The 26,288-nt window shown below is 50.4% G+C and overlaps 1 protein-coding gene across 1 annotated transcript in view; it reads left to right on the top strand.

Annotated features, from left to right (window-relative positions):
• The first annotated feature begins 816 nt into the window (after nt 1-816).
• LOC101140736 (uncharacterized) overlaps nt 817-26,288 on the top strand; it is a 152,987-nt gene continuing 127,515 nt past the window's right edge. The window contains exons 1-9 of the mRNA XM_031002978.3: nt 817-954; nt 4,591-4,644; nt 5,950-6,110; nt 8,988-9,058; nt 11,638-11,803; nt 11,882-12,016; nt 13,268-13,448; nt 18,743-18,882; nt 25,433-25,536. Coding sequence (XP_030858838.3) covers nt 888-954; nt 4,591-4,644; nt 5,950-6,110; nt 8,988-9,058; nt 11,638-11,803; nt 11,882-12,016; nt 13,268-13,448; nt 18,743-18,882; nt 25,433-25,536 — 1,079 coding nt within the window. The 5' untranslated portion in view covers nt 817-887. The remainder of the gene's footprint in view (nt 955-4,590; nt 4,645-5,949; nt 6,111-8,987; nt 9,059-11,637; nt 11,804-11,881; nt 12,017-13,267; nt 13,449-18,742; nt 18,883-25,432; nt 25,537-26,288) is intronic.

The following is a 26,288-nucleotide window of genomic DNA, read 5'->3' as shown; positions in this document are numbered from 1 at the left end:
TGCAAAAAATACAAGAATGAGGTGGGCGTGGTGGCACAGTGCCTGTAGTCCCAGCTACTTGGGAGGCTGAGGCAAGAGGATTGCTTGAGCCCGGGAGGTGTAGGCTGCAGTGAGCCATGACCACACCACTGTACTCCAGCCTTGGTGACGGATTGAGACCTTGTTGTTGTTGTTGTTTGTTGAGACGGAATCTAGCTCTGTTGCCCAGGCTGGAGTGCAGTGGCGCGATCTTGGCTCACTGCAACCTCTGCCTCCCGGGTTCAAGCGATTCTCCTGCCTCCACCTCCCGAGTAGCCGGGATTACAGGCACTCACCACCATGCCCAGATAATTTTTAAATTTTTAGTAGAGATGGGGTCTCACTGTGTTCGCCAGGCTGGTCTGAAACTCCTGACCTCGTGATCTGCCCGCCTCGACCTCCCAAAGTGTTGGAATTACAAGCGTGAGCCACCGCGCCCAGCTGAGACCCTGTCTTTTAAAATAAATGAAATGGTTAAAATGGTCAATTTTATGTTTTTAAAATATGATTATACTGCAATTAAAAAGAAACAACCACTACACCGTCTTGCCTTCTGACCTGAGATCTCTGTTTACAAGGCTAGGAGAGTAGTCAAGCTCCTTTTTTTTCCCCTCTAGGCTTTTTTTCCCCTCATTGGTCAGGAGCCCCCTCCCCTCCTCTCTGTCGGGTGGGGTGCTAATAACTTTATTGGAGGCTTCTGATTGGCTGGATCTCTGTTCTGAATGCCCCCCACCTCCCCTTCTACCCTCCTGGGCTGGGAGAGTGGGTTAAAGCTGAGCCCTCCTCTTTGGGGAAAAAGATTCCTTTCAGGACCACGCTGAACTGCTCTGGAGCCTGAGGCTGGTGGCACAGGGCTGGCCCAGGAAGTGATGCCGGCCCCCGTGGGACTCCTCGGTCTGGTCCTGCTCTGGCGGCTGATGGCAGTGACTGCGGAGAGTAAGTAAAACTGCTGCGCGTTTCTGGTCCTGTCTGGAGCGAAGCAAGGGAAAGCCCAGATGCGCCTTGGATTGCGCTTTTGTAGCCAGATGCCTGTTGACCTGCCTTTCCGCTGCCACCTTTTGTTTTGCTTTTCATGGGGAAGAGGAGCGAGAGATGACAGGTGAATCCTCATCTCTCACTCACATGCTCCACCAGCATCCTCTGGAAACTCAGACAAGGCAGGGATTGGGGAGCTGCAGAGACCAGATCTGAAGCCCTGAGTGAGAAAATGCTGCCTTCTGGACCCACTGAGCTTGAGCCCAGCAGGTCGAGGCTGCAGTGAGCCGAGATCATGCCACTGCACTCCAACTTGGGCAACAGAGTGAGACATTGTCTCAGCAACAAAAAATGCAAGTAATGTTAATTTTCCTAGTATCCACACATACAAATTTTTAAAAAGGCAGGTGAAATTAATAACATTTTACTTAACCCAGTATATCCAATATATAATTAGAAAGTGTAATCAATAGGAAGTATTAATGAGATTTATTTCCCATTCGACATTTAATGTGTATTTTATACTTACGACATATTTCAATTCGGATGCTAAATTTTCATTGCAAATACTTGATCTGTCTTTAGATTTCTTAAAACTTAGAGTTGAGAAAGTAGGTTTACCTACTGCGCCAAGTTGTTTCAAACATATTTGAAGGTTTTCTTTCTTTAAAAAGTATTTTTTGTAGAGACGGGGTTTCACCATGTTGCCCAGGCTGGTCTCAAACTCAAGTGATCCTCCCAGAGTGCTGGGATTACAGGCATGAGCCACTGCACCAGGCTGAAAGTCTTCTAATAAGTGAATTGAGTATTGGTTTTTTGTTTAATTAAAATTAAATGAAAAGTTTCTCTGTAACCAGTACCATTTCAGATGCTTCATAGCCACATACTGGGCAGCACAGGCCAGATTGTGGGGTCTTTTATTTGTTGTAAATGATGTAATTGTTTTGATATTTGGGCTTTTATTTCAGCATAGAACACTGCCTGGCATGCTATAGGTACTTGGTAAATTGCGTTGGTTTCATAAAAGAATGCACACTGACCAGAATTGACAGCTGAGAAAGCTGAAATGGCACTTGATTTCATTTGCTGGCTAGAGATGACACTCATTTCAGTCCATTTCAGATCTCTTCCTAGAAGTGAGTAGGATCTGATTGAAGAATTTATTACCTCCAGTGAGCAGTGTTTTCCCATCCTTGGTTAATCTGTTATGAATTTATCATGACATGAACTTCATTTTTCTGAAATTTAAAAAATATTTTAAATGTGTTTAAGCGTTCAGGAAATGGAAGGGGTACAGGCTTAATTCAAGCACAATGCTCTCAGAGCTCAGCTCACTTCTGCAGGTCATGGTGGATGGAGGCTCGTGGGCCAGGCTGCTTTGTAGCCTAGCTGAGCAGTAAAGCAGATGTAGGGATTGTCTTTGAGCAAACAAGCAGGCTGCTGGGCTTGTGCACAATCGAGAAGGTAATGATTATGCACACATATGTTTAATTTGGTGCCCAGTGTCCAAGTGATCAAAGAGTTGAAGGAAAGTTGGAAGGGAAATTGATTGGGTTGAATGTCTTTGAAATGTGGTTTTATCTGTTGATATTCTACTTGAATGCAAAGAGGGTTTTGTTAGATGTGCCAAAATATTTAGGAGAAAAAAACCCTGCCAGATATCTTACCATGTCCTATTGTTTTAAAGGGTGTAAACAAAATAGTATATAATGCACCCTACCCCCACCCCTCCCCATTTTGGAGAAATGATTTGTTTTTCCTTTTTTTTTTTTTTTTCGAGACAAGGTCTTACCTTACTCTGCTAGCCAGGCTGGAGTACAGTGGTGCGATCTTGGCTCATTGCAATCTCCACCTGTCGGCTCAAGCAATTCTCCCACCTCCCACGAGTAGCCGGGACCACAGGTGTGCACCACCACGCCCGGCTAATTTTTGTATTTTTTATAGAGAGGGGGTTTCGCCATGCTGGCCAGGCTGGTCTCGAACTCCTGAGCTCAAGCCATCACCCACCTCAGCTTCCCAAAGTACTGGGATTACAGGCATGAGCCACCGCACCCAGGCACAATGTGTTTTTCGAGGGATTAAACAGGTCAGCAAGTGTAGCAATGACCAGTCGAGGTGCAGCGGGGTGGTTTTGAGGATGGAAGTGGTATTATTGAAATGCCATCCTATGGAAATGGCTGCAGATGAATGCCTGCTTAATGCACAGGAGGGCACGGGTGATGCCTGGGAAAGATCCTGCAAGTGGATGGCAGGAAGGGGAAACAAGGCTTGAAAGTAGGTGGCAGTGGAAGGGCTGGGTGGCTGGAGGGAGGGAGGGAGGGGTGCTGGCCTTCCCAGGGAGGGAGCTCCAGGAATCCCTGGCAGTTTCCTTAGCAGCCTGAGCTGGGGGCCGAGGGGCCACCTCACCACATCTGCTCATGCCCTGGTTGTCCTCTGCCCCTTCGATGGTGGGAGAAGGGAGACACTCGACAGGGAGCAGCAGCAGCTCCTGCTATTTCCTGCAGCAGCCTCTTGGTCTTGCTGGTATTCCATTCATTACTCATTTGCTCACTTACTGTCTGATTCATTCAGGATGAGGGTATGGCTGGGGACTCTGGAGCCAGAGTGCCTGGGTTCAAATCCTAAGGCTCCACCGTTAACCAGCTGTGTGCACCTGGGCAAGTCACTTGGATGGATAGGAGACAGGAGAGGGTGGGTGGGTGGGTGGATGGATGGCTAGGAGGGAGAGTGGGTGAGTGGATGGATGGATGGATAACAGCGGGGAGTGGGTGGGTGGATGGATGGATAGGAGAGGGAGTGGGTGAGTGGGTAGATGGATAGGAGGGGGAATGGGTGAGTAGGTGGATGGATGGATAGGAGAGGGTAGTGGGTGGGTGGATGGATGGGTTGGGGGGTTGGGGGGTGGATGGACGGATAGGGGGTGGGTGGATGGATGGATAGGAGGTGGAAGTGATGGGTGGATGGATGGATAGGAGGGGGGCTGGGGGTGGGTGGATGGATGGATGGGACGGGGAGTGGGTGAATGGATGCGTAGGAGGGGGGTTGGGGGTGGGTGTATAGGAGGGGTGTGGGGAGTGGGTAGATAGATGGATAGGAGAGGGGAGCAGGTGGGTGGATGAATAGGAGGGGAATTGGGGGTGGGTGGATAGGAGTGGGGGTGGGGGTGGTTGGATGGATGGATTGATGGATAGGAGCAGGGAGCAGGTGGGTGGATGGATGGGAGTGGGGATGGGTAGATGGATTGATGGATGGGAGGAATGGAGACCTGCATTTGTTGATGGAATTGACAGAGCTTGCTGACATATTGGACTCAGGTAGTGATGAGGGATGTGGAAGCACGAATGATTGGCAGCTTGAGCTATCAGGGATGATGGTGCCAGTACCCAAGATGGACAAGAGCAAATTAGACAAAGGGTAGGGCAATCACTTCCAGTCTTTGTGGCCCTCCCTCCCCTGAGAACATTTTGCAAAGTCTGGGGAGAGCTGGCATTATCGTTTCTCATCTTCTTCCTGGAGTAAGGTCAGTGGCCCATAGCGTGGGGCTATCCTATGCCTCTTTCTGGCCTCACCCGGGTTCCATCTGATTTGCGATTTCAGAAATTCCAGATTCACAGGTGGGGCAGGCGGCCTCCTGCATGACTGCGTGCACAGGTGAGTGATTCTCTCAGGACGCCTGATCACACCTCTCGTGACCAGGAGCCTGAGCCCAGTACAGGGCCCAATGGGGGTGAAGCTGTAAGATGGGATTAGAGACAGCCCCAGAGGGCCCTGGCTATGCTCCCAAAGATACCAGTTGGGAGGACCAAGGCCAGTTCTGCAAAGGTCACCCACAGAGTTAGAGAAATGAATAGCAAGCTCAGAGTAAAATGCCTTAAGCCATCCCAGCCCCCAAGGCTTCCTCCTCATACCTGTGGGCCCCAGGTGGAATAAATGTCTTTGGCTAGGTGATGCCATTTGCATTTTGGAGTGGAGCAGATGAAAGAACCTTGGGAACAAATTCTTTGGAAAGAGAGAAGCATCTTAGGAATATGAGGTGTGGTTCTGTCTCAAGGAAATTGACATGAAAATGTCAGTTCAATCACAAGCCATGGGGAGGGGTGAGATGTTATAATTAGGTTTCACGCTTGATCCCCTGGCCTCAATAGGAGGTTAGAGATTTGGCTCGATAATTACAGACCTCTCTGTTCCCTAAATCAGCTCTTCCCCAGAGCAGTTACTCTCCTCACCCCCAGATCCCCCAAGGCTGGGCAGCTTTACAGCTTTATCTTCTATAAAGATCAGAATAACAACCCACCCTAACCCCCGCCAGCCCCACTTGATATCCATCAAGATGATAGGTGAGTAGTCAGACTCCCAAGGGTGGAATCCCAGCTGGGGATTGTGTAAGTTAGTTAACCTCTCTGAGCCTCAGTTTCTTCCTCTGTAAAATGGAGAAAAAAGAGTATTCACCTCAAAGTTGGTTATGAAGCGTAACTGAGTTACTGTAGATGAATGTTTCTCAACTGGGGTGATTGTGGCCCTCCCTCCCCTGGGGACATTTTGCAAAGTCTGGGGACATTTTTGGTTGTCACAACTGGGCTGGGTTACTGGCATCTTGTGGGTAAAGGTCAGGGATGCTGGTAAATTTCCTGACAACACACAGGACAGCCCTCACAAACAGAATTCCCTGGCCCCAACTATTAATAGTGCCCAGGCAGAGAAACCTTGATATTAGAAGAAAGCCTGGCCCATGATGACACTGGCTAGTACTTATTGAGCACTTACTGTCATTATCTTTACTTTCTTTTTCACCCTTATGAGGGTATGCAGCTACCCAACCTTTCCCCAAGCTGGGGACAGGCAGCTCAGGGCCCAGATGGAGAGAGAGAGGTGTGAGCAAGGATGGCTGGAGGTGGAGTTGGGATCTCAGAGGGCTGCAGGTTCAAGGTGACATTGCTGTCTCTCTCTGCTCTTCAGGGTCAGCTGGGCCCCACCTCCCTGTGGGCACCAGATACACCTATCATTTTTCCACCAACACCAGCACCAGCCTGCAGGAGGTCCTGGTGGAGGGGAGTGGTCTTGGCCTCCAAGGCTTGGCTGTCCTTGATGTGCTTGGCCTGTGCCAGATGGCTTTATGGGTGAGTGTCTTTGGGCAACCGGGAGATCATGTTGATGCTGGGGAGGACTAAGAGGAAGCCACAGCCCCTCACCTCCAATTTCCAATTTGCTTAATCAACAGAGGAGCTTTCGGAGGAATCTTTTATTTGGCAAGTGAGGACCCTTGGGAGGAATGTGGGAAAATGGTGCAATTTTGATTGTAAGAGTTGCCACAGAGGGCCCAATCGGGGAATAGCAGAAGTTAAGGAAGGAATATTTTTAGGGCAGGTTGGGGGAGTTCTTGGAGTGAGAAGAGCCATAGAACGGGGACATACTGTGCCCTAGGGGTGGACTGAGAGCCATGTCTGCAAGTCCAAGGGTGTGTGCAAAGTCAAACCAAGTCAAGCCTTTGGACAAAGGAGTAGACTGGGTGGAAGTCTATTCCCAGGAAGGCCTGCCCTGTGGACACTAGCCTTGCAGTGCTTGGGTCCACAGGCTCAGGTTATAGGCAAACACTAAGGTCCAGTGGTGTTAGTCCTCGGTTAAGGCAGAATTATGAGCTAGGCCCACTTGGTGGTTGCAGATTTCCTTTCATTGAGATTTTCTGGAAGCTCCTCAGTGTTCTTGCAAGCAGAAGTGCTTGCTCATTTGCCTCTGTCCCATTTCTGATAACCCTCATATTTTTCCTGGATAAACCCTCTCAACCCACATAAAAGGCCTTTTAGTTTCTGTTGGAGTCTCATCTCATATTGTGATGCATTTTTGTACTGGCTGGAGCACTTGCTAACAAGAGTTTCTCAAAGCCGTTTTGTTGTATTTTCATGTAGACCACAGGATGAGGTCTTTCATGGAGTGGCCCTGAGCTGCCTCTGAATTCTTAAAGTGTCCAATATGTCAGAGATGCTGCTTTATTAATCTTTATCATCCTTTCACACCCTTCAAAACACTTGTGGTTGTTTTTATCTGCAGGGCCAGTTTTCACAAAGCAAGTTGTGTTCTGTTGCAGTTTTATTCATTTGTTTGCTTTAAGCACTTAAGAAAAGCTGCCAATGTCAAATGTTGGCAAGGATATAAACAACTGGTGTATTTCAAAGATTCTAGGTGAAAATGGAAATTTTCTGGCCCCTTGGGAGGTTAATGAATATATTTTTAGAGAAAAAAGTGTAAAAATCACAAATCTTCAAAACAAGGAATTTTCATAAACCAAACACCTATGTAGCGATCACCAGAGCAAGAAACAAAATATAACCCCAAGAGCCTCCTTCATACTTCCTCTTGGTCACTTCTCCCAAGGGTACAACTTTTTTTTTTTTTTGATGGAGTCTCACTCTGTCGCCCAGGCTGGCGTGCAATAGCACAATCTCAGCTCATTGCAATCTCCACCTCCCCAGTTCAAGCGATTCTCCTGCGTCAGCCTCCTGAGTAGCTGAGATTACTGGTAGTGCATGGTGTGCTCCGCCACGCCTGGCTGATTTTTGTACTTTTGGTAGAGATGGGATTTTACCATGCTGGCCAAGCTCCGCTTATATGAGGTACCTAAAAACAGGCAAGTTCCTAGAGACAGAAAGCAGAATAGAGGTCACCAGAGTCTGCAGGGTGGGAATTGGAAGTTACTGTTCAGTGTGCACACAGCTTCTGTTTAGGATGATGAAAAAGTTCTAGAGATGGAGGGTGGTGATGGTTGTACAACGATGTAAAAGTACTTAATGCCACTGAATTATAGACTTAAGATGGTTGAAATGGTGTATTCCATATTTTAATCACAGTAAAAAAATAAAAATAAAAATAAACCAGACACAAAGGAAAACATCCTGTACAATTCCATTAGAGAGAAGTTCAAAGACAGGCAAAACTCATCTATGGTGATAGAAATAAAAAAGGAAGGCTGGGCATAGTGGCTCACGCCTGTAATCCCAGCACTTTGGGAGGCCGAGGTGGGCAGATCACTTGAGGTCAGGAGTTCGAGACCAGCCTGGCCAACATGGAAAAACCCTGTCTCTACTAAATATACAAAATTAGCTGGGCGTGGTGGTGCATGCCTGTAATCCCAGCTACTCAGGAGGCTGAGACAGGAGAATGGCTTGAACCCGGGAGATGGAGGTTGCTGTGAGCCGAGATCGCGCCATTGCACTCCAGCCTGGAAAACAAAAGCAAAACTCCCTCTCAAAAAAAAAAAAAAAAAAAGTGGAGTCACATAATATGTGACTTTTTGTGTCTGGCTTCTTTCATTTAACATAACATTTTCAAGGTTCCTCTCTATTGTAGGATGTAGCAGAACTTCATCCTTTAAAAAAATTATTTTTTATTTATTTTAAAAAATAGAGATGGGGTTCCACCATGTTGGCCAGGCTGGTCTTGAAGTCTTGACCTCAAGTGATCCGCCTGCCTTACCCTCCCAAAGTGCTGGGATTACAGGTGTGAGCCACCGTGACCGGCTCTATTAAATTTAAACAGTGAAATCAGTTATTTAGGGAGGATATTTTCCATTTTTAGAAAGTCTACCTTCTTTTGCAACCCCCCGCCCCTCCACTCATCCGCCACACACACCCCATGGTGACAGTGGGATATCCAAGTCTTCATCATGGGCAAAACCTTTGTCTGCTCTATGATGTAACATATTCTTGTTGGTACTATATAGTCCTATGAATCCCTCAACCAAACTTCCAGCGTCTTTTTGGGCAAAATGAGAACTTTCCAGACGTTTAGCAGGGAGCTGTAGGTACCTGATTATTTCAGTGAGACATTCAGCCTTCACCACCCAGGCTTGGTACCTGTTCAAGGGAGGGGTCTCTCTGCCTTGCCCCCAACATGGGTTCATGTATCCTGCAGGGCCCTAGAACTGCTTTGTGGGTGGGGTGCTGGCGAGTTCCCGGGGTATCCCAGGAGAGGTCACCAACTCACGGTGCTTTGTGCTTCAGCTCCAAGACTTCCAGGTGACATCCATCCTGGGGGCCAAGGTGGAGCTTCTGAAGGAGTCGGAGAGCCTGAGGTAAGACACTTGGCCATGGGGCTGGGACCTGCTCACGATGGGGCTGGAGGTGTGAGTCCTCTGCCGTCTTTCAACAGCTGTCGGGCTCTGGGTGCAATGAATTAGATTAGGACAATTGGTTAGGGTGACCTCTCTGTAGCAAAGAGATGCCATCTTGGACTGAAGTTAAAAGAAGTTTCTGTATTTGTTTTGACCTTGTCAAGCACCGATGAAGACCGCTGGGGGGTTGCCTTCATGTAGAAGCCTTGGGTGACTCCAGATAGCCGCAGGTGCTCTTCTCTTACCTGGTGGGAGGAACTCATCCCGTAGTTCTGCCTGTCACCCCCAGCATGTCCAGATTTCACACCTGCCGATGACCCCTTGGGCATCGTTGTTGAGTGTGTTCTGGAAGACTCCGGCTAATGGGACTGCCGGGTCCATGGAGGTCTGCCTTTTCCCCTCCCCCACTCTGCCGAGATCCCATCCTCTCCCACCCCAAGCTAAGCCCCTCTTTTGTGACCCAGCCAAGCCTGGGATTCTCCCTGTGGCTTGTTTCCCAGGCCTCCCTGACAGGGCCTCGGTGGCCTCAAAGCTCAGAGCGGCCGCCAGCCTGAAGACAACTCCTCTGCAGATTCCTCTTCCGTTTTTATTGCAAATTCATTTGTTAAGAAATAAAGCCTTTGTCTAGGGATACCAGGATGGGGGATGCTGCTGAGGGACAGATAGATCCTCACTGAAAGGCAAGGGGAGGGTCTCCTCCAAGGGGACTATTGTCCCCCAGCTCCTCATCAGAAATGCTAAGTCAGCGGGGCCAGGGGTTGTCACTTCCTGGAGGCCAGACTGACACTTGCTATTCTGGGAGTGGTGGACGCCATTAGCATTTCTCTCCATCAAGGCCTGAGACCCAGGGGACTGCCTTAGGAAGACCTCCAGGCTTTAGTTGGAGCTGGAGAGTGACCGCTGCCCCCCTGGAAGGTAGAAGTGGTGACATATCTGTTACCCAGGGTTTTGTCTTGCTAGCCTGTAGGGTCTGGGGACTTGGCGGTTTCCCTTCCGTCTTGAAGCATCTCTGTCTTCCAACTCCATGCAGGGAAGGAGGACTCCATCACCCCTCACTTCCCACACCTTCACTTCCCCATCCTTTCACTCTGCAGATACCAGACCCAGGCACCTTTCTGCCAGGGGAAGGGCAGGCGGGAGGAGCACGGGGCTGAATTCTGGTGCCAGCTCCTTCCTTGACTTGCTGTGTGATATCCCCCAAGAAGGCCCCCGTCTCGGGACCTCATTTCCTTGTCTCAACAATGACAGTCTCAAGTCACTCCCAGTTCAGGGTTTCTGCAGCCTGTGACTCCACAGCCAGCCTGGCTGGGTTCAAATCCCAGCTGGAGCCCCGAGCAAAACACTGCATTGCTCTGAGCCTGTTTCCTCATCCAGAATGTGGGTGGAGGGATGATAATTACCTCCCTGGTGGGATCTGTAGGGGAGGGAAAGACTCCCTCTACCTTCCTGGGTTCAATAGCTGTGTCTAGAAATAAACTGACATTAGGAGAAGAGGTAGATAGATTTTTTTATATGCACAGGGGCATCGTGGAATGAAAGAGTGAAGGCTCCCCAGAGTGCTGAGACTTGGGAGCTTATACACCATTTTCATGGGGAAAGGGGAGGAGGGAGGGAGGCAAGTAGATGGTTTCTAGGAAAGAGGAAGGGACCCTTGGAAGAAGAGACAGGAGATGTGCTAGTGTGGGATAAAGTTTGTCTGGGTGTGGTGTTGACTTGCACCATCCTCTCTTAGGATGAGAGCTGCTCTCCCCAGGTGGATGAAACTCCCTGGAGGGCATTGATGACAATTAGGTTCCTTTTGGAGGATCTGTCTTTAGGCAGAAGAGGGGAGTTCAGAGAAAGCCTCTCCCCGTATTTGCTGTTTCTCAACAAATACAGTCTTTGGTTCAAAATAGACAAGAGGCTGGGGTGCGGTGGCTTACGCCTGTAATCCCAGAGCTTTGGAGGCTGAGGCTGGAGGATTGCTTGAGCCCAGGAGTTTGAGATCAGCCTGGGCAACGTAGCGGGAATCTATCTCTACAAAAGGTTTAAAAATTAGCTGGGCATGGTGACCACATGTCTGTGGTCCCAGCCATTTGGGAGGCTGAAGCAGAAGGATCTTTTAAGCCTACAAGGTTGAGGCTGCAGTGAGCTCAGCCTGGGCAACAGAGCGAGACTGGTCCACAAAAAAGCCAATATTCCCAAGTGGCATATTTTGGGGTGGCACATCCAGAATTCCTTCAGCTCCTTGGGATTAAGTGAGGCGTTTTGGAATGCAGGCAGCTCTTGGGGTCTCAACCTTTTATTCTTTGACACTTGTCTCACACACCTGTCCATTTGTCCCGGGGTGAAAAGGCTGGGGTGGCTCAGAGCAGAGTTGGCTGCCCCAGAGCCCAGCTGCAGAGGGAACAAAGGCTATCTAGTGGGGGGATGTGGGGTTCCCTGGGAGCTTCCCATGGGGGCTGGCCTGCAGGAAGGCAGGGATGCTGTGGCCTCTGGCAGTCTGCAAGTGGCCTGGGGCACTGGAGAGTCCCGCTTGACCCCTGTCTGCCCTCCTGCAGTGCCGCCCTGGGCCGTAACCCACTCCGCTTCATCCTGCACTCTGGGCGTGTGGCCCACCTGTGTCCCCATCCCACTGAGCCACGCTGGGTGCTGAACGTGAAGCGTGCTGTGCTGAGCCTCCTGCAGGGCCACCCAGGGGCCCACAGCCCCAAGACCTTTGATGAGGTGAGGCCAGGAGATGGGAAGGGGGTAGGGGGTAGAGGTGGCCAGAAGGCTGACCTGTCCCCCACCCTTTCTGCCCAGGTGGACATCCTGGGCCGATGCCCCACCACATACCAGCACCATGGGGACTGGCTACACAAGACAAAGGACCTGGCACGGTGCTCCCTGCGCAGGGGACGCTCATCACTCCATTCTCAGGCCCTGCCTGGAGTGGCCGTAAGTGCTGGGCTGGGCTGGGCTGGGCTGGGCCCCTGACTGCTGCTCTCCCAGACCCTCCTCCTCTTCTTCCTCTTCCTCCTCCTCCTCCCTTTTCCTCCTCCTCCTCCCTTTTCCTCCTCCTCCTCCTCCCTTTTCCTCCTCCTTCCTCCTCCCTCCTCAGCTCTTCCTTTCCTCTCCTCCAATTCCTTCTCTTCTTGGTCCTCCTTCCTTTACCTCCTCTCCTCCCTTCCCCTTCCCCTCCCTTCTCCTCTTTCCTTCAAGAAATTTTATTTTATTTTATGTATGTATGTATGTATGTATGTATGTATGTATGTATGTATGTATTTCCTTAGAGACAGAGTCCCACTCTGTCACCCAGGCTGCAGTGCAGTGGTGTGATCATGGCTCAGTGCAGCCTTCAACTCCTGGCCTCAAGTGATCCTCCTGTCTCAGCCTCTTGAGAGTAGCTGGGACTACAGGCACAAGGCACCATTCCTGGTTAAATTTTTTTTTTTCTGGATTTTTAGTAGAGATGGTGTCTTGCTGTGTTGTCCAGGCTGATCTTGAACTCCTGAGCTCAAGTGATCCTCCTGCCTCAGCCTCCCAAGTAGCTGGGACTACAGGCACACACCACTATGCCTGGTTAGTTTTTTAAAAAAAATTTTAGTAGAGATAATGTCTTGCTATGTTGCCCAGGCTGATCTTGAACTTCTGAGCTCAAGCGTTCCGGCCACCTTGGCTTCCCCAAGTGCTGGAACTACGGGAATGAGCCACCACGCCCGCCCCTCTGTCCTTTTCCCCAAGCCCTCCTCCCCACCTCTGTCTCTAGCTCCCTGAAGAGGCAAGTGCTTTGTAAATACCAAACATCTGCAGGAGGATGAGAAGTGATCATTGTTTGTGTTGACTTATTATCAAAAGTCTCAGCATCTAAGAGGTGGAGGTGGGCCTCTGCTGATTGAAATGTTTTCATACTGAGGCTTTGTCATTCCTCTCCTGGGGGGTCACTGTCTGCTAGACTTTCTTGTTTCCCCTCGTCCTTGTCATCTCCGGTGTGCCTTTGCCTGAGCTGATGTTGCCACAATCCAGGCGAGCCAGGGGTGGGTGATGCAGGGATGCAGTCCTCAGGGTCTCCTCCCCAGCCTCGCTGAGTGGGGAATGGGGGGTCTACAGCTCTGATGTGTCCCTCGTCCCTCCTCCCCTTGGTTCCAGCTGGGTCCTGTGGGTGGCTAGATCCTGGCCTGAGCTGTCCCTTCCCCTCTTGGTCCGCAGCCCGGCCTGACCTCCCGCCTGACCTGCGTCCAGAGCTTCCGGGCCGGAGTGCTGAGGGAGGCCTCCTGCACAGAGCTGGACTCCGCGGGGCCACTTTCTGCAAAGGCAAGCGCTGTGCAGATGCGGACCCTCTCCTCACTCAGCCTGCTGCACGAGATGCCCCAAGATCCAGCGGGCACAGGTGACCTCAGCCTTCCCTGGTGGCCACCCCCTGGCCGTGGCATGAGGGGGTCTGGCCAGAGGGGCCCAAGCAGGCCCAGGCTCCATTCCTCTGTCCCGGCCTGGACACCTCTGACCTATTGCTGAAAATGGTCATTCAGGAGAGTTAGCCACTTCTAGAAGGTTCTCCAGGCTCTTTCTGCAGGCTCAGATCAAATGGCCCTGGCTTGGTTGAGTCCCTTTTCCCTGGGATGTCCTTGGTGAACATGGAATCTTCTGTTTCTCAACCTTAAATTCAGTGACCCCTCAGTCTGCCCATTTTAGGGGCAAACTGACTCAGGTTTCCTGATTTTCCAGAAAGTTCCTGCTAACACATAGCATTCCCTGGGACTTGGTGCCCTCCTACAATTTTGCACAGAAAGAAACAAGCAAGGCCTATATCTGGGGGGAGGATTGCTTTTCCATGTTTGGAAACCAGTTGTCTTCCTGAATAATGAAATAAGAATGGTTATTCTTACTGCTGGGACTTTGGAAGGATTTACTGTGGGCCGGTTGCTGTGCTGAGCACTTTATGTGTATTTAAGTTAATTTAATTCTCATCAAAACCCCATTAGGAAGGTAAAATTAGTTAAATTTAAATAAAAATTTTGGCCAGATGTAGTGGCTCACACCTATAATCCCAGCGGTTTGGGAGGCCGAGGTGGGCAGATAACTTGAGGTCAGGAGTTAGAGACCAGCCTGGCCAACATGGAGAAACCCCTTCTATACTAAAAATGCAAAAAATAGTTGGAAGTAGTCGTGGGCGCCTGTGATCCCAGCTACTCAGGAGGCTGAAGCCGGAGAATCGTTTGAACCCGGGAGGCGGAGGTGCAGTGAGCCAAGATCATGCCACTGCACTTCAGCCTGGGTGATAGAGTAAGACTCCATCTCAATAAATAAATAAATAAATAAATTTTTAAATTTTTTTTTTTTTTTTTTTTTTTTTGAGACACAGTCTCGTTCTGTTGCCCAGGCTGGAGAGCAGTGGTCTGATCATGGCTCACTGTAGTCTCAACCTCCCCAGGCACAGGTGATCCTCCCACCTCAGCCCGCCAGGTAACTGGGACTACAGGCGCACAGCACCATACCTGGCTAATTTTTTGTTGTTGTTGTTGAGACAGGGTTTCACTACGTTGCCCAGGCTGGTCTCGAACTCCTGGGCTCAAATAATCCTTCCACCTCGCCCTCCCAAAGTGCTGGGATTACAGGATTACAGGTGTGAACTGTTGTACCCCGCCAATTAAATTTTTCGGATAAGTGACCTGTGGCTCAAAGAGGTCAAATGACTTGTCCAAGGTCACACGGTGAGTGAGAGGCAGGGCTGGGACCTGAACCCCTGCCGTGTGTTCTGCAGCTCTGGCTGGTAATAGCATTTGCCTTGGAGGGCAGGCTCCCGGCATCCCCTGGGGGAGAACCCACTAGATGGGACCTTGGGATTTCTCCGACTTCGCTCTGCACCATGGGATGCCTTCTAGGATCGCAGCTTGGTCTGCCCTCCCCGCACACCGACCCTCAGCTACAGAAACTAGCTGTGCCTGGGGGCATCCAGGCTTGCCAGGACCCAGTGGTGTCCCACTGAGTTGGATGAGATTTCTTTTTTTTTCCTCCTTTTTAACAGCTTTATTAAGAGAGAATTCACATACCATACAATTCACCATTTAAAGTGTACAGTTCAGTGGTTTTTAGTATATTCAGAGTTGTACATCCATCATCACCACAATCAACTTTATTATTATTTTATTTTATATTTTGAGATGGAGGCTTGCTTTGTCGCCCAGGCTGGAGTCCAGTGGCGTGATCCGGGCCCACTGCAACCTCCTCTCCCAGGTTCACGCAGTGCTCCTGCCTCAGCCTCTGAGTACCTGGCATTATAGGTGTGCACCAACATGCCTGGCTAATTTTTGTATTTTTAGTAGAGATGGGGTTTCCCCATGTCGGCCAGGCTGGTCTCAAACTCCTGACCTCAGGTGTCTGATCTGCCTGCCTCGGCCTCCCAAAGTGGTGGGATTACAGGCGTGAGCCACCGTGCCAGGCCCCTTTATTATTATTATTTTATTTATTATTTTTTTTGAGATGGAGTCTGGCTCTGTTGCCCAGGCTGGAGTGCAGTAGCATGATCTCAGCTCACTGTAACCTCGTCCTTCCGGGCTCAAGCAATTCTCCTGCCTCAGCCTCCTGAGTAGCTGAGATTACAGGCATGTGCCACCATGCACAGCTTATTTTGTGTTTTTAGTAGTGATGGGGTTTTACCATCAGGGTGGTCTGGAACTCCTGACTTCAGGTGATCCGCCCACCTCGGCCTCCCAGAGTTCTGGGATTACAAACATGAGCCACCGTGCCCAGCCTTCAACTTAATTTAAGAGACAGTCTTGGTCTGTCGCCCAGGCTGGAATGCAATGGTACCTTGGCCTCCTGGGGTCAAGGGGCTCCCCCAGTGTCAGCCTTCCCAGTACAGCTGTGTGCCACCACGCCTGGCTATTTTTTAAGTTTTTTGTAGAAATTGGGTCTTGCTATGTTGCCCAGGCTGGTCTCAAACTCCTGGTTTCAAGTGATCCTCCTACTGCAGCCTCCCAAAGTGCTGGGATTACAGGTGTGAACCACTGTGCTCCACCTTAGTCAACTATAGAACATTGTCATCACTCTAAAAAGAAACCTTGTGCTCATTAGCCATCATCTTCCCAGACCCTGGCAGCCACTCAACTACTTTCTGCCTCTAATTTTCCTGTTCTGGAATTTCATATAAATGGGGTCATAAAGTGTGCCCTTTTGTGTCTAGCTTTTTCACTCAGCACGGTGTTTAAGGTTCATCCATGTTGTGGCATGAATTGGAATTTTTCTTTTTCATTGCTGAATAATATTCCATTGTACAGAGGAGTTTTTTCATATTTTCACTGTCATTCCCAGGAGGCTTTGGAGTCAGAACTGGATTCAAATTCTGACTCTATGTTGTGTGACTTGGGCCAATAGCTTCTCTCTGTGCCTCAGTTTCTTTAGCTGTAAATATACGGGTAGGTCACCCCTTACCCCATAGGCTATGGGGAAAGTTACAGAAAATGGTCAGCTGGGCACAGTGGCTCAAGCCTGTAATCCCAGCACCTTGGGAGGCCAAAGTGAGCAGATTGCTTGAGCCCAGGAGTTTGAGACCAGTCTGGCAACATGACGAAACCCCATCACTGTGAAAAATACAAAAAATTAGCCAGGCATGGTGGTGTGTGTCTGTAATTCCAGCTGCTTGAGAGTCTGAAGTGGGAGGATCACCTGAGCCCAGAAGGTCGAGGCTGCAGTGAGCTGTGATCGCGTCACTGCACTCCAGCCTGGCGACAGAGTGAGACCCCTTCTGAAAAAAAAAAAAAGAAAATCATCATTGCCTTTAGCTAAGCACCTGGCACGTGGCCTCTGTGAGCACTGGTTCACATCATCCTGGCCCCGTTCTTTAGGGCCTGATCCCAAAGGCATACTCAGAAATGAGCCTTTATCCCTTCTTGAAGTTCCGCGCTGGGCTCAGACGGCCCTGGCTTGGCCCTGTCCTCCTCCCTGGGTTGGAGTCATCTGGTTCCCAACTGTCGTGCGAGAATTCTCCTTAGGTTTGCAGATTCTTAGCAGGTCATCAGGAGTGTGTTTTCATTCATGCTTACACGAAATGCTTGTCTGAGCACCTGTTGTGTGCTGAGCACTGCCGGGGCTCTGGGGACAGGCCTGTGATCATGGTCAACTCCATTTCTGTCACCCTGAGGCTGACACCCTCCTGGGAGGGGGAAATCATTGATGGGGAAAAAACCTAGTCAAGGTGGCTTGAGACTGTGATCCATGTCAGGAAAGAAATTAAACAGCTGCATGACAGCCAGTGACTTAGACAGGGGCGCCAAGAGGGCCTCTCTGAGAAAGTAATGAAGGATAAGACAAGGTCAGCTTTGGGAAGATGCAGGAAAGAGCATTCAGGGAGGAAACAGGAAGTGCAAAGGCCCTGGGGCAGGCACGACCTCTGTGTGTCCCAGGCACCTGGGGGGCTAAGGAGAGGTCTGAGGATTAGATGGATGAATGTGTGCACCTGTGTGGAGCTAGACACACTGCGAGGGCGGGTGCCTAGGCCCGCAGGCAGCCAGATGGTGTTGGACAGCATGTAGAAGGCACACGCCTTTGCTAAGGAGCATTGAAGCTGAGGGAGGTGTGGACTGTGGATTCGAGGGCAGGTCTTTGGCTGAGATGTGGGCTCAGGAAAGTTTAACACCATGGCTGTGTGTAGAGCAGAGGGCAGTTTCTACCATCACCCATCTTTTTTTTTTTTTTTTTTTGAGACGGAGTCTCGCTCTGTCGCCCAGGCTGGAGTGCAGTGGCGCGATCTCGGCTCACTGCAAGCTCCGCCTCCTGGGTTCACGCCATTCTCCTGCCTCAGCCTCCCATGTAGCTGGGATTACAGGCGCCTGCCACCACGCCCAGCTAATTTTTGGTATTTTTAATAGAGACAGGTTTCACCATCCTGGCCAGGCTGGTCTCGAACTCCTGACCTCGGGTGATCCACCCACCTTGGCCTCCCAAAGTGCTGGGGTTACAGGCATGAGCTGCTGTGCCGGGCACAGAGTGGTCTATTTTTATTTTTGCACCATACATCGTTCTGCATCTTGCCTGGGCCACTCGATGGCTTGGAGATCTTTACAAGGCAGGGCGTGTCCTGCTGACTTGTGTCTGTTAAAGGATACTCAGTGTTGGCTGGGCATGGTGGCTCACGCCTGTAATCCCAGCACTTTGGGAGGCCGAGGTGGGTGGATCACAAAGTCAGGAGATTGAGACCATCCTGGCTAACATGGTGAAACCCCGTGTCTCCTAAAAATACAAAAAAATTAGCCGGGCGTGTTGGCAGGCGCCTGTAGTGCCAGCTACTCAGGAAGCTGAGGCAGGAGAACGGCGTGAACCCAGGAGGCGGAGCTTGCAGTGAGCCGAGATCGCGCCACTGCACTCCAGCCTGGGCACAGAGTGAGACTCCGTCTCAAAAAAAAAAAAAAAAGAAAAAAAAGAAAAAAAAAGGACACTCAGTGTTCCCTGATGTGAGTGGCCCACAGTTTGTTTGCCCAGCCCCTGCTGGTGGGTACATAGGTGCTTCCCATCTTAGGCTGTTTGCAATGACACTGCTATGATTTCCCTCGTAGACACCCCTCTTACCTGTTGCCTGAAACGTGCTGAAGGAAGCACTGGAGGGGGTGGGGGCGACTCCCAGAGGGCTTTCTAGCTCACTCTGGCATTTCCCCATATGGTCATCCCATCCACCTCTTACCATCTCAGATCCAGATGATAGAGACGATGAAGACATGACCCCAAGCAGCCTGCTGTATGAGTGGGAGGAGACATCATCCCAGGCCATGGTGGCCACTGCGGCCACATTAATAAGGAGGCTGTGCCTGGCTCAGACCACTAGCTTGGAGGTAAGTGGCTTCTCCAGCCCCAGGCCAGAGTCTTTCTTGGCCCTGAGTCCCTAGGACACCTTCCTCTTCCTGCCCATATCCTGGCCCATCCGCTCAGATATTTAATATCAGGGCTGTCACGTATGGGTGGGTAGGTTGTGCACTGCACAACTGTGCCTGGTTGCAGAAGCAAGGAAATCTAGATGGCGTGTGCCAGGCCAGTGCCCCAGTCCAGGTTGGATGTGAGTAGAGGGGAAGCTTTTTCTCCTCTGTCTGTCTAGGAGCACACAACAGTCCTGTTGATTCACAGTCTAATTTCCCAGGCCTAGCCCCATCTGAGCCTCAGCATTGAGGACTTCCCACAACAAAGTTAGAAACACATGGCCCAGTCCTCCTCCGAAACTCCTGGCTGTTTCAAGTCAAGAGGTGGATGTGGCTTTGAGACTTACGGCCATTTCCTTCCTTGGTGATCATTAAGAATCTGAGGCTCTGAGGCTGTGCTGTGATGATGAGATCCTCCTCACCACCTGTCTTGTTCTGAGAGAGGGCCCTGAACCCACATGTAAGATGGAAAGCACGAGAGAGATGGTTTAGCATGGCACAGTCCCTGGGGGAGGAAAGTGATGTGTCATTGGATTGCAGACTCATCCAGATAATCTAGAGTGATCATATCTCAAGATCCTTAACTTAATTACATCTGCAAAGATCCTTTTTCCAAATAAGGGAAATTTACAAGTTCTAGGGCTTAGGACATGGACATATCTTTTTTGGGGGCTTCCATTCAATGTTCTACAAGTTTTTTTTTAGACAGGGTCTCATTCTGTTGCCCAGGCTGGAGTATAGTGGTGAAATCATGGCTCACTGCAGCCTTGACCTCCCTGGCTCAAGTGATCCTCCCACCTCAGCCTCCAGAGTACCTGGGACTGCAGGTGCGTGCCACCACACCTGGCTAATTCTTGTGTGTTTTTTGTAGAGACGGGGTTTCACCACGTTGCCCAGGCTGGTCTTGAACTTCTGGACACAAACAGTCCTCCCACCTCAGCTTGCCAAGGTGTTGGGATTACAGGCGTGAGCCACTGCGCCCTGCCAGGGCTTTGCAGTTTAATTGAGCACTTAGTGTATGCTCAGACAATAAGCTCCAGGGCCTCACTTGCATTATCTAATTTAATCATCTCAGTAAAATTCATATCATTGTGCCCATTTTAAAGATGAGGAAACTGAAGCTTGAAGAGTTTAGGAAATGTGCTTAAAGCCACACTGCTAGTAAGTGATAGAGCTGGGCTGTTAACCTAGGCAGCATGGCCCAAAGCAGGGTTTCTCGCCCTGGGTGCTGTGGACACCGAGGGCTGGGTCATTCTTTGTGGAGTGTGTGGGGGAGGCTGTCACGTGTAATGTGGGATGTTTAGCAGCATCTCTGGCCTCTCCTCACTAGATACCACCATCATCCCCACCTGCAGTCCGTGGCAACCAGATGGCCCTGGGGAGCACAGTTGTCACCAGTAGGGGACCGCTGCTCTGTGGCCTGTGCTCTAACCGTTGCACTGCCGAACTTCATGGCTTGATGGGAAGACAGGACTGCATTCTTTGGCCCCAAGAGGACCCCTGACCACCTAACTGGACATTTCCCCTGGCAGGGGTGGCTCAGGGCAAGGCTGTGGGCCTGGATCTCCACTTTTGGACGCTGGCGGTGCTAGCCCCAGAGGGCACTGTGCGGCTGTCTTTTACTTACAGCATTGAAAAAAAGGAAGTTACTGCCACCATGGAGGTCCCCTGGGCTGGGGGTGAAATGCTGAGGACCCTGTTGCTAGAAATGGCTTTGCAGGGAAACATCGGTGCACACCAAGCAGCTCCTGGGCCCCCGGGAGGGCTGAGGGCCTGCCTGGGTTGCCAGGGGGATAGACCTCATGAGCTTCGGCTTGAAATGCCTCTGCCCCTCCCCATTGACGGTGGGCAGGAGACAAGGTTTGTTTTTCAGTCTGGAAACAAAACCAGGACTCAGCGCTCAATAGAAAGCAAACCCCCGAGTCGGGCCCTCCATAGAGAGGCCCCGGAGTTTCCATGTGGGGGGCAGAGGGTGGGATGGCCAAGGGCGTCCCTAAGGAACAAAGGAGGAGGAAGCAAGGGTGCATTGGGGATGGGAGGGGACAGACAGAGGGAGCCAGCTGGACCAACTTCTCCAGGCTGCCAGGAAGGATGCCTGGGAGAGGGCATGGCTTATCACCAATCTTGGGTGTTCTGAGAACAAGGAGCTATAGCTGAGAACAAGGAGTTATAGGTGTTTATTAAGGGCTGACTGTGTACACTCATGAAATGGCATAGACAGTGGCAGAACAGGACTGGCTCATACTGGCTCACAAGAGTGGGTGAGTAGACTTCCGGGTGTCCCACAGGCTGGTTGTTAAACACTGCTGTTTTAAACATTAGGTTGTGGCCAGGCACAGTGGCTCATGCCTATAATCCCAGCACTTTGGGAGGCTGAGGCGGGCAGATCCCCTGAGGTCAGGAGTTCCAGACCAGCCTGGCCAACATGGTGAAACCCTGTCTCTACTAAAAATACAGAAATTAGCCAGGAGCCTGTAATCCTAGCTACTCTGGAGGCTGAGACAGAAGAATCGCTTGAACCCAGGAGGCGGAGGTTGCAGTGAGCCGAGATCACTCCACTGCACTCCAGCCTGGGTGACAAGAGTGAGACTCCATCTCAAAATAAATAAATAAAATAAATAAAGTTGTTTTAGCATAGCTGACTAACGGGTACAAATATACACTTCAGTAGAAGAAATCAGACTCTAATACTCAATAGATTCCTAGGATGACTATAATTAACATAATCCTACACTTAAAAACAGCTGGAAGAGAAGAATTTGAACGTTTCTAACGTAAAGAAAAGGTAGTTACGGTGATGGATATCGCAATTATCCTGATTTGATTAGATGAATGTATCAAATTATTTCACGGGTACCCTGAAAATATGTGAATCTAATGTGTATCAACAAGTAAACAGGCCGGGCGCATTGGCTCTCACGCCTGTAAACCCAGCACTTTGGGAGGCTGAGGTGGGTGGATCACTTAAACCCCAGGGGTTTGAGACCAGCCTGGGCAACACAAGGAGAGAGCCCATCTCTACAAAAAATAAGCCAAGCATGGTGGTACATGCCTGTGGTCGTGGCTACTTGGGAAGCTGAGGGAGGAGGTTGGCTTGAGCCTGGGAGGTTAAGGCTACAGTGAGCTGTGATCAAACCACTGCACTCCAGCCTGGGTGACAGAGTGAGACTCTTCTCCGAAAAAAAAAAAAAGAAGAAGAAAAATTAAAAAATCAAATAAAATGAATTATATTAGAAACAAAGGTATTAAGTACTCCCAACCATGACTACCTAGTTATTTTATTCCATTTTACTATTGTCTTTCCATTAGAGGTTAGTCATGTTTATTGTAACCGTGTGGTGGAAATATGATATGATGTGCTAAGGTGCATTTCTTCCCAGGTCTGTCCTTAGCAATTGCAAGTTGGTAGCTTGAAACTGACCATGGTGGGTATATTTACACCATGACAATCGGCAAATGCTACAAATCAGGACTTTTTTTTTTTTTTTTTTAAGCCATTGCATATAGGATGCTGGTTAAGAGTGTGGGTTTAGAAGCTGGTACCCTGGGTTCAAGTCTCTGCTCTGCTACTGAGTAGCATGCGGCCACCGGCACCTGCCTCAATTATTTTGAGTGTCACTTTCCTTCTCTGTCAGCTTAGACCAGTTCCTGGAACATAATAAAAGCTCCTTACTAAGTAACTAGTGGCGTAGTTGTTATTACAATTTTTTTTTTTTTTTCGAGACAGGGTCTTGCTCTGTCGCCCAGGCTGGAGTGCAGTGGTGCGATCTTGGCTCACTGTAACCTCTGCCTCCCGAGTTCAAGTGATTTTCCTGTCTCAGCCTCTTGAATAGCTGGAATTACAGGCTCACGCCACCATGCCCAGCTAAGTTTTATATTTTTGGCAGAGATGAGGTTTCACCATGTTGGCCAGGCTGGTCTTGAACTCCTGACCGCAAGTGATCTGCCTGCCTCGACCTCCCAAAGTGCTGGCATTACAGGCATGAGCCACTGCACCCAGCCTTATCACAATTATCATGTGTTATTGGTGGTAATGGGGGTGGCAGTTTTCTTATCGACTTACGTATCCGTCTTTTTTTTTTTTTTTTTGGGACGGAGTCTCGCTCTGTTGCTCAGGCTGGAAAGTGCAGTGGCGTAATCTTGGCTCACTGCAAACTCCACCTCCTGGTTCAAGTGATCTCTTTCCTCAGCCTCCTGAATAGCTGGGATTACAAACATGCAACACCACGCCTGGCTAATTTTTGTATTTTCAGTAGAGACAGAGTTTCACCATGTTGGCCATGCTGGTCTCAAACTCCTGACTTCCAGTGATCCACCCGGCTCGGCCTCCCAAAGTGCTGGGATTACAGGCGTGAACCACCGCGCCAGGCCCTGGACTTGATTTCTAGGCAGGAGCCTTGGACCCTTTGCCTCCATCCGTAGCCTCCCTAGATCTGTCCTCTTTTCTCCTTTTGAATTTCTTCTTCCTCCAGTGGAGGGAAACCAGGATAAGCCACTAATGATCCCTCCTGTCGTGCCTGGATCTGAAAGGTGCACTCTCAGGGTAACACTTGTGGCCAGAGGCTTGCCCAGAGCAGGAGGAGTGGTCCCGGGCAGGCACCATCCCCAGGTGCCCATCTGCACACGTGTTCCGAACCCAGGGTGCCAAGGGCAGTCGGGGAAAGGCAGCCACCAGCCAGAGGGAAATGTGGCCGAGCCCATTAGGAAGGAAGGAAGCAGGCCTGGAACTGAAATTTTTTGGATAGACGCCCCAAACTGGGCAATAGAGTCTTTTAGGCTACCAGTGGTCAGGGCCAGCTGCGATGGTGGCAGTTAGCCTGCAGCAGGGGCTGGCTTGTGGGTCCTGCCGGAGGAAGGAAAGACAGAGCTGAGGGTTGCCACTGGCTCTGACCACAGAAGGCACATTCTGGGAAGGCTGCCGGGACTCTGGTGGGCAGACACGTTGGCAGGTGTGCCGAGTGACCAGTGAGGGCCTGTTTTGCAGGCTGCGTCTTGCTGAGATCGAGCTGCGTGTGCGGGGATTCTGTCACAGCCACACACAGCAAGGAGGCCCAGGGTCAGGGAAGCAGGTCTCAGCCTCGGAGGACCCCTGGGTGGGTTGGGGATTCAGGCCTGACCCTGGCCAAGCCTGGGGGAAGTATGGGGGCTTCCCTGCAGGAAGCTGGGACCTGGCTTGGCTTGGCTCCTACCTTGTTGCTGTTTCTGTGGCTTTGGGTTCAGGCCAGTGCAGTGAGCCTGAGACTACAGGGGTACCAGGAGGGAAGGTTTTCCAAACTAAACATCTCCTAAACCCAGGGGCTGTTCTCTGAGTAGAGTCCTTTATTTCTTGTGAGTTTTGGGCCCTCTGCACCCCCTATAATGCCCTTTATTAGCCATCACTGTTAATAATTGTATAAAACAATTTTTTTATTAGAAATATTGGAAGAGGGTGGGCGCGATGGCTCACACCTGTCATCCCAGCACTTGGGGAGGCCAAGGTGGGAGGATCACTTGAGCCCGGAAGTTTGAGACCAGCCTGGGCAACATGGTGAAACCTCATCTCTATGAAAAATACAAAAAAATTAGCTGAGCGTGGTGATGCACACCAGTATTCCCAGCTACACGGGAGGCTGAGGTGGGAGGATCGCTGGAGCCCAGGAGGTTGAGGCTGCAGTGAGAAGTGACTGTTGCAGCACTCCATCCCGGGAGACAGAGGGAGATCCTGTCTCTTAAAAAAAAAAAAAAAAAAAAGGTGGTCCAGGTGTGGTGGCTCATGCCTGTAATCCCAGCACTTTGGAAGGCCGAGGTGGGCAGATCACAAGGTCAGGAGATCCAGACCATCCTGGCTAACATGGTGAAACCTCATCTCTACTAAAAATACAAAAAATAAGCCAGACGTGGTCACAGGTGCCTGTAATCCCAGCTACTCAGGAGGCTGAGGCAGGAGAATCGCTAGAACCCAGGAGGTGGAGGTTGCAGTGAGCTGAGATTGCGCCACTGCCCTATAGCCTGGGCAACAGAGTGAGACTCCATCTCAAAAAAAAAAAAAAAAAGAGTATGTATATTATGTGGGAAAAGATTGCCACCTCACTAAATATTTGAAATATGCTAAGACTCATTAAAATAATTATATTACAATCATAGTGAACATTTATTGGGGTTTTATTAGATGCCACAGATTCAGACACTATGCCTGTTCTTTCACCACCATATCCTGAGTGCAATGCAAGGCACATAGTAGGTGCTCAATAAATACCTGCTAAATTAGAGAAAAATGAGCCAGCTTGTATGCTTGTAGGGGCTTGGGGTGCAGTGAGGGAGAAGCCAGACCTGGAGCTTCATCTCACTGGGTCTCAGCACACCTTGGGAGAAGGTGGCAGGTCTTTCCCACTTTCCCCACGGTTGTGCTTACAGGCAGGGGACGGGTGAGGTGACCTTTGGGGATCCCCCGCACTGCTGGGTGTCTCATGCTGCCCCCTCTGAATCCCAGGCCATGGACTTGTTCCTGACACTGGTGTCCCAGCTCCAGGGCCTTTCTGGGGGTGAGCTGATGGAACTCTGGCGATATTCTTCCTTCAAATGCCGAGACAATGGGTAAGGTCCCTCTCCTGGTGGGGGATGGACTAGGAGCTGGCTGGGGGCATCCCTGGGTTAAGGGAGTCTTCGTGCTGTCCTGGGTTCCCAGTGAGGGATGGATGCTGATGCCTCATCTCGTCCCCGTGACACTGACTTGTCCTTCAGTCCGAGAACATGTGCCAAGAAAGAGATTAAGTGGGGAGCCTGGAGGTTCCCACGGGGTCCAAGCTCGATCCTGCCTGAGACCAGAAGCTGAAGGGCCTGGCGGATAAAGATAGCCATTGTTCCCTTCCCCAGACAGAGACCCTCTTGCTGGAATTAGCATTCCAATGCACCTAGGGTACCCTCCTGCCGGGGGCGTGGAGAGTCTGGGCTGGGGGGTGCTGGGCAGGGCTGGCATTCCACCACCCAGACCTTGCTGATCTGGGGCTAGTAAGGCGGGTAAAGAGACTCCCAATCTCAGAGGGGAATCTCTGAGGCACTAACTCAGTCAGCTTAGGGCTATGCTCAGGAGTTTGAGACCAGCCTGGGCAACATAGCAATGCCCCCATCTCTACAAAAAATTTAAAAGTTAGCTCGACTTGGTAGCGAACACCTGTGGTCCCAGCTACTTGGGAGGCTGAGTGGGAGGATCACCTGAGCCCAGGAGGTGGAGGCTACAGTGAGGTGTGATCGCACCACTGCACTGCAGCCTGGGTGACAGAGTGAGACCCTGTCTCACAACAAAAACAAAAAATAAATGTCCTGATGTTGTGCTCAGTATTCGAGGT

The sequence above is a fragment of the Gorilla gorilla genome, chromosome 18, assembly GCF_029281585.2.
Source record: "Gorilla gorilla gorilla isolate KB3781 chromosome 18, NHGRI_mGorGor1-v2.1_pri, whole genome shotgun sequence".
NCBI lineage: Eukaryota > Metazoa > Chordata > Mammalia > Primates > Hominidae > Gorilla > Gorilla gorilla.
The sequence above is the reverse complement of the archived record's forward strand: the minus strand, read 5'-3'. Positions and strand labels throughout refer to the sequence as shown.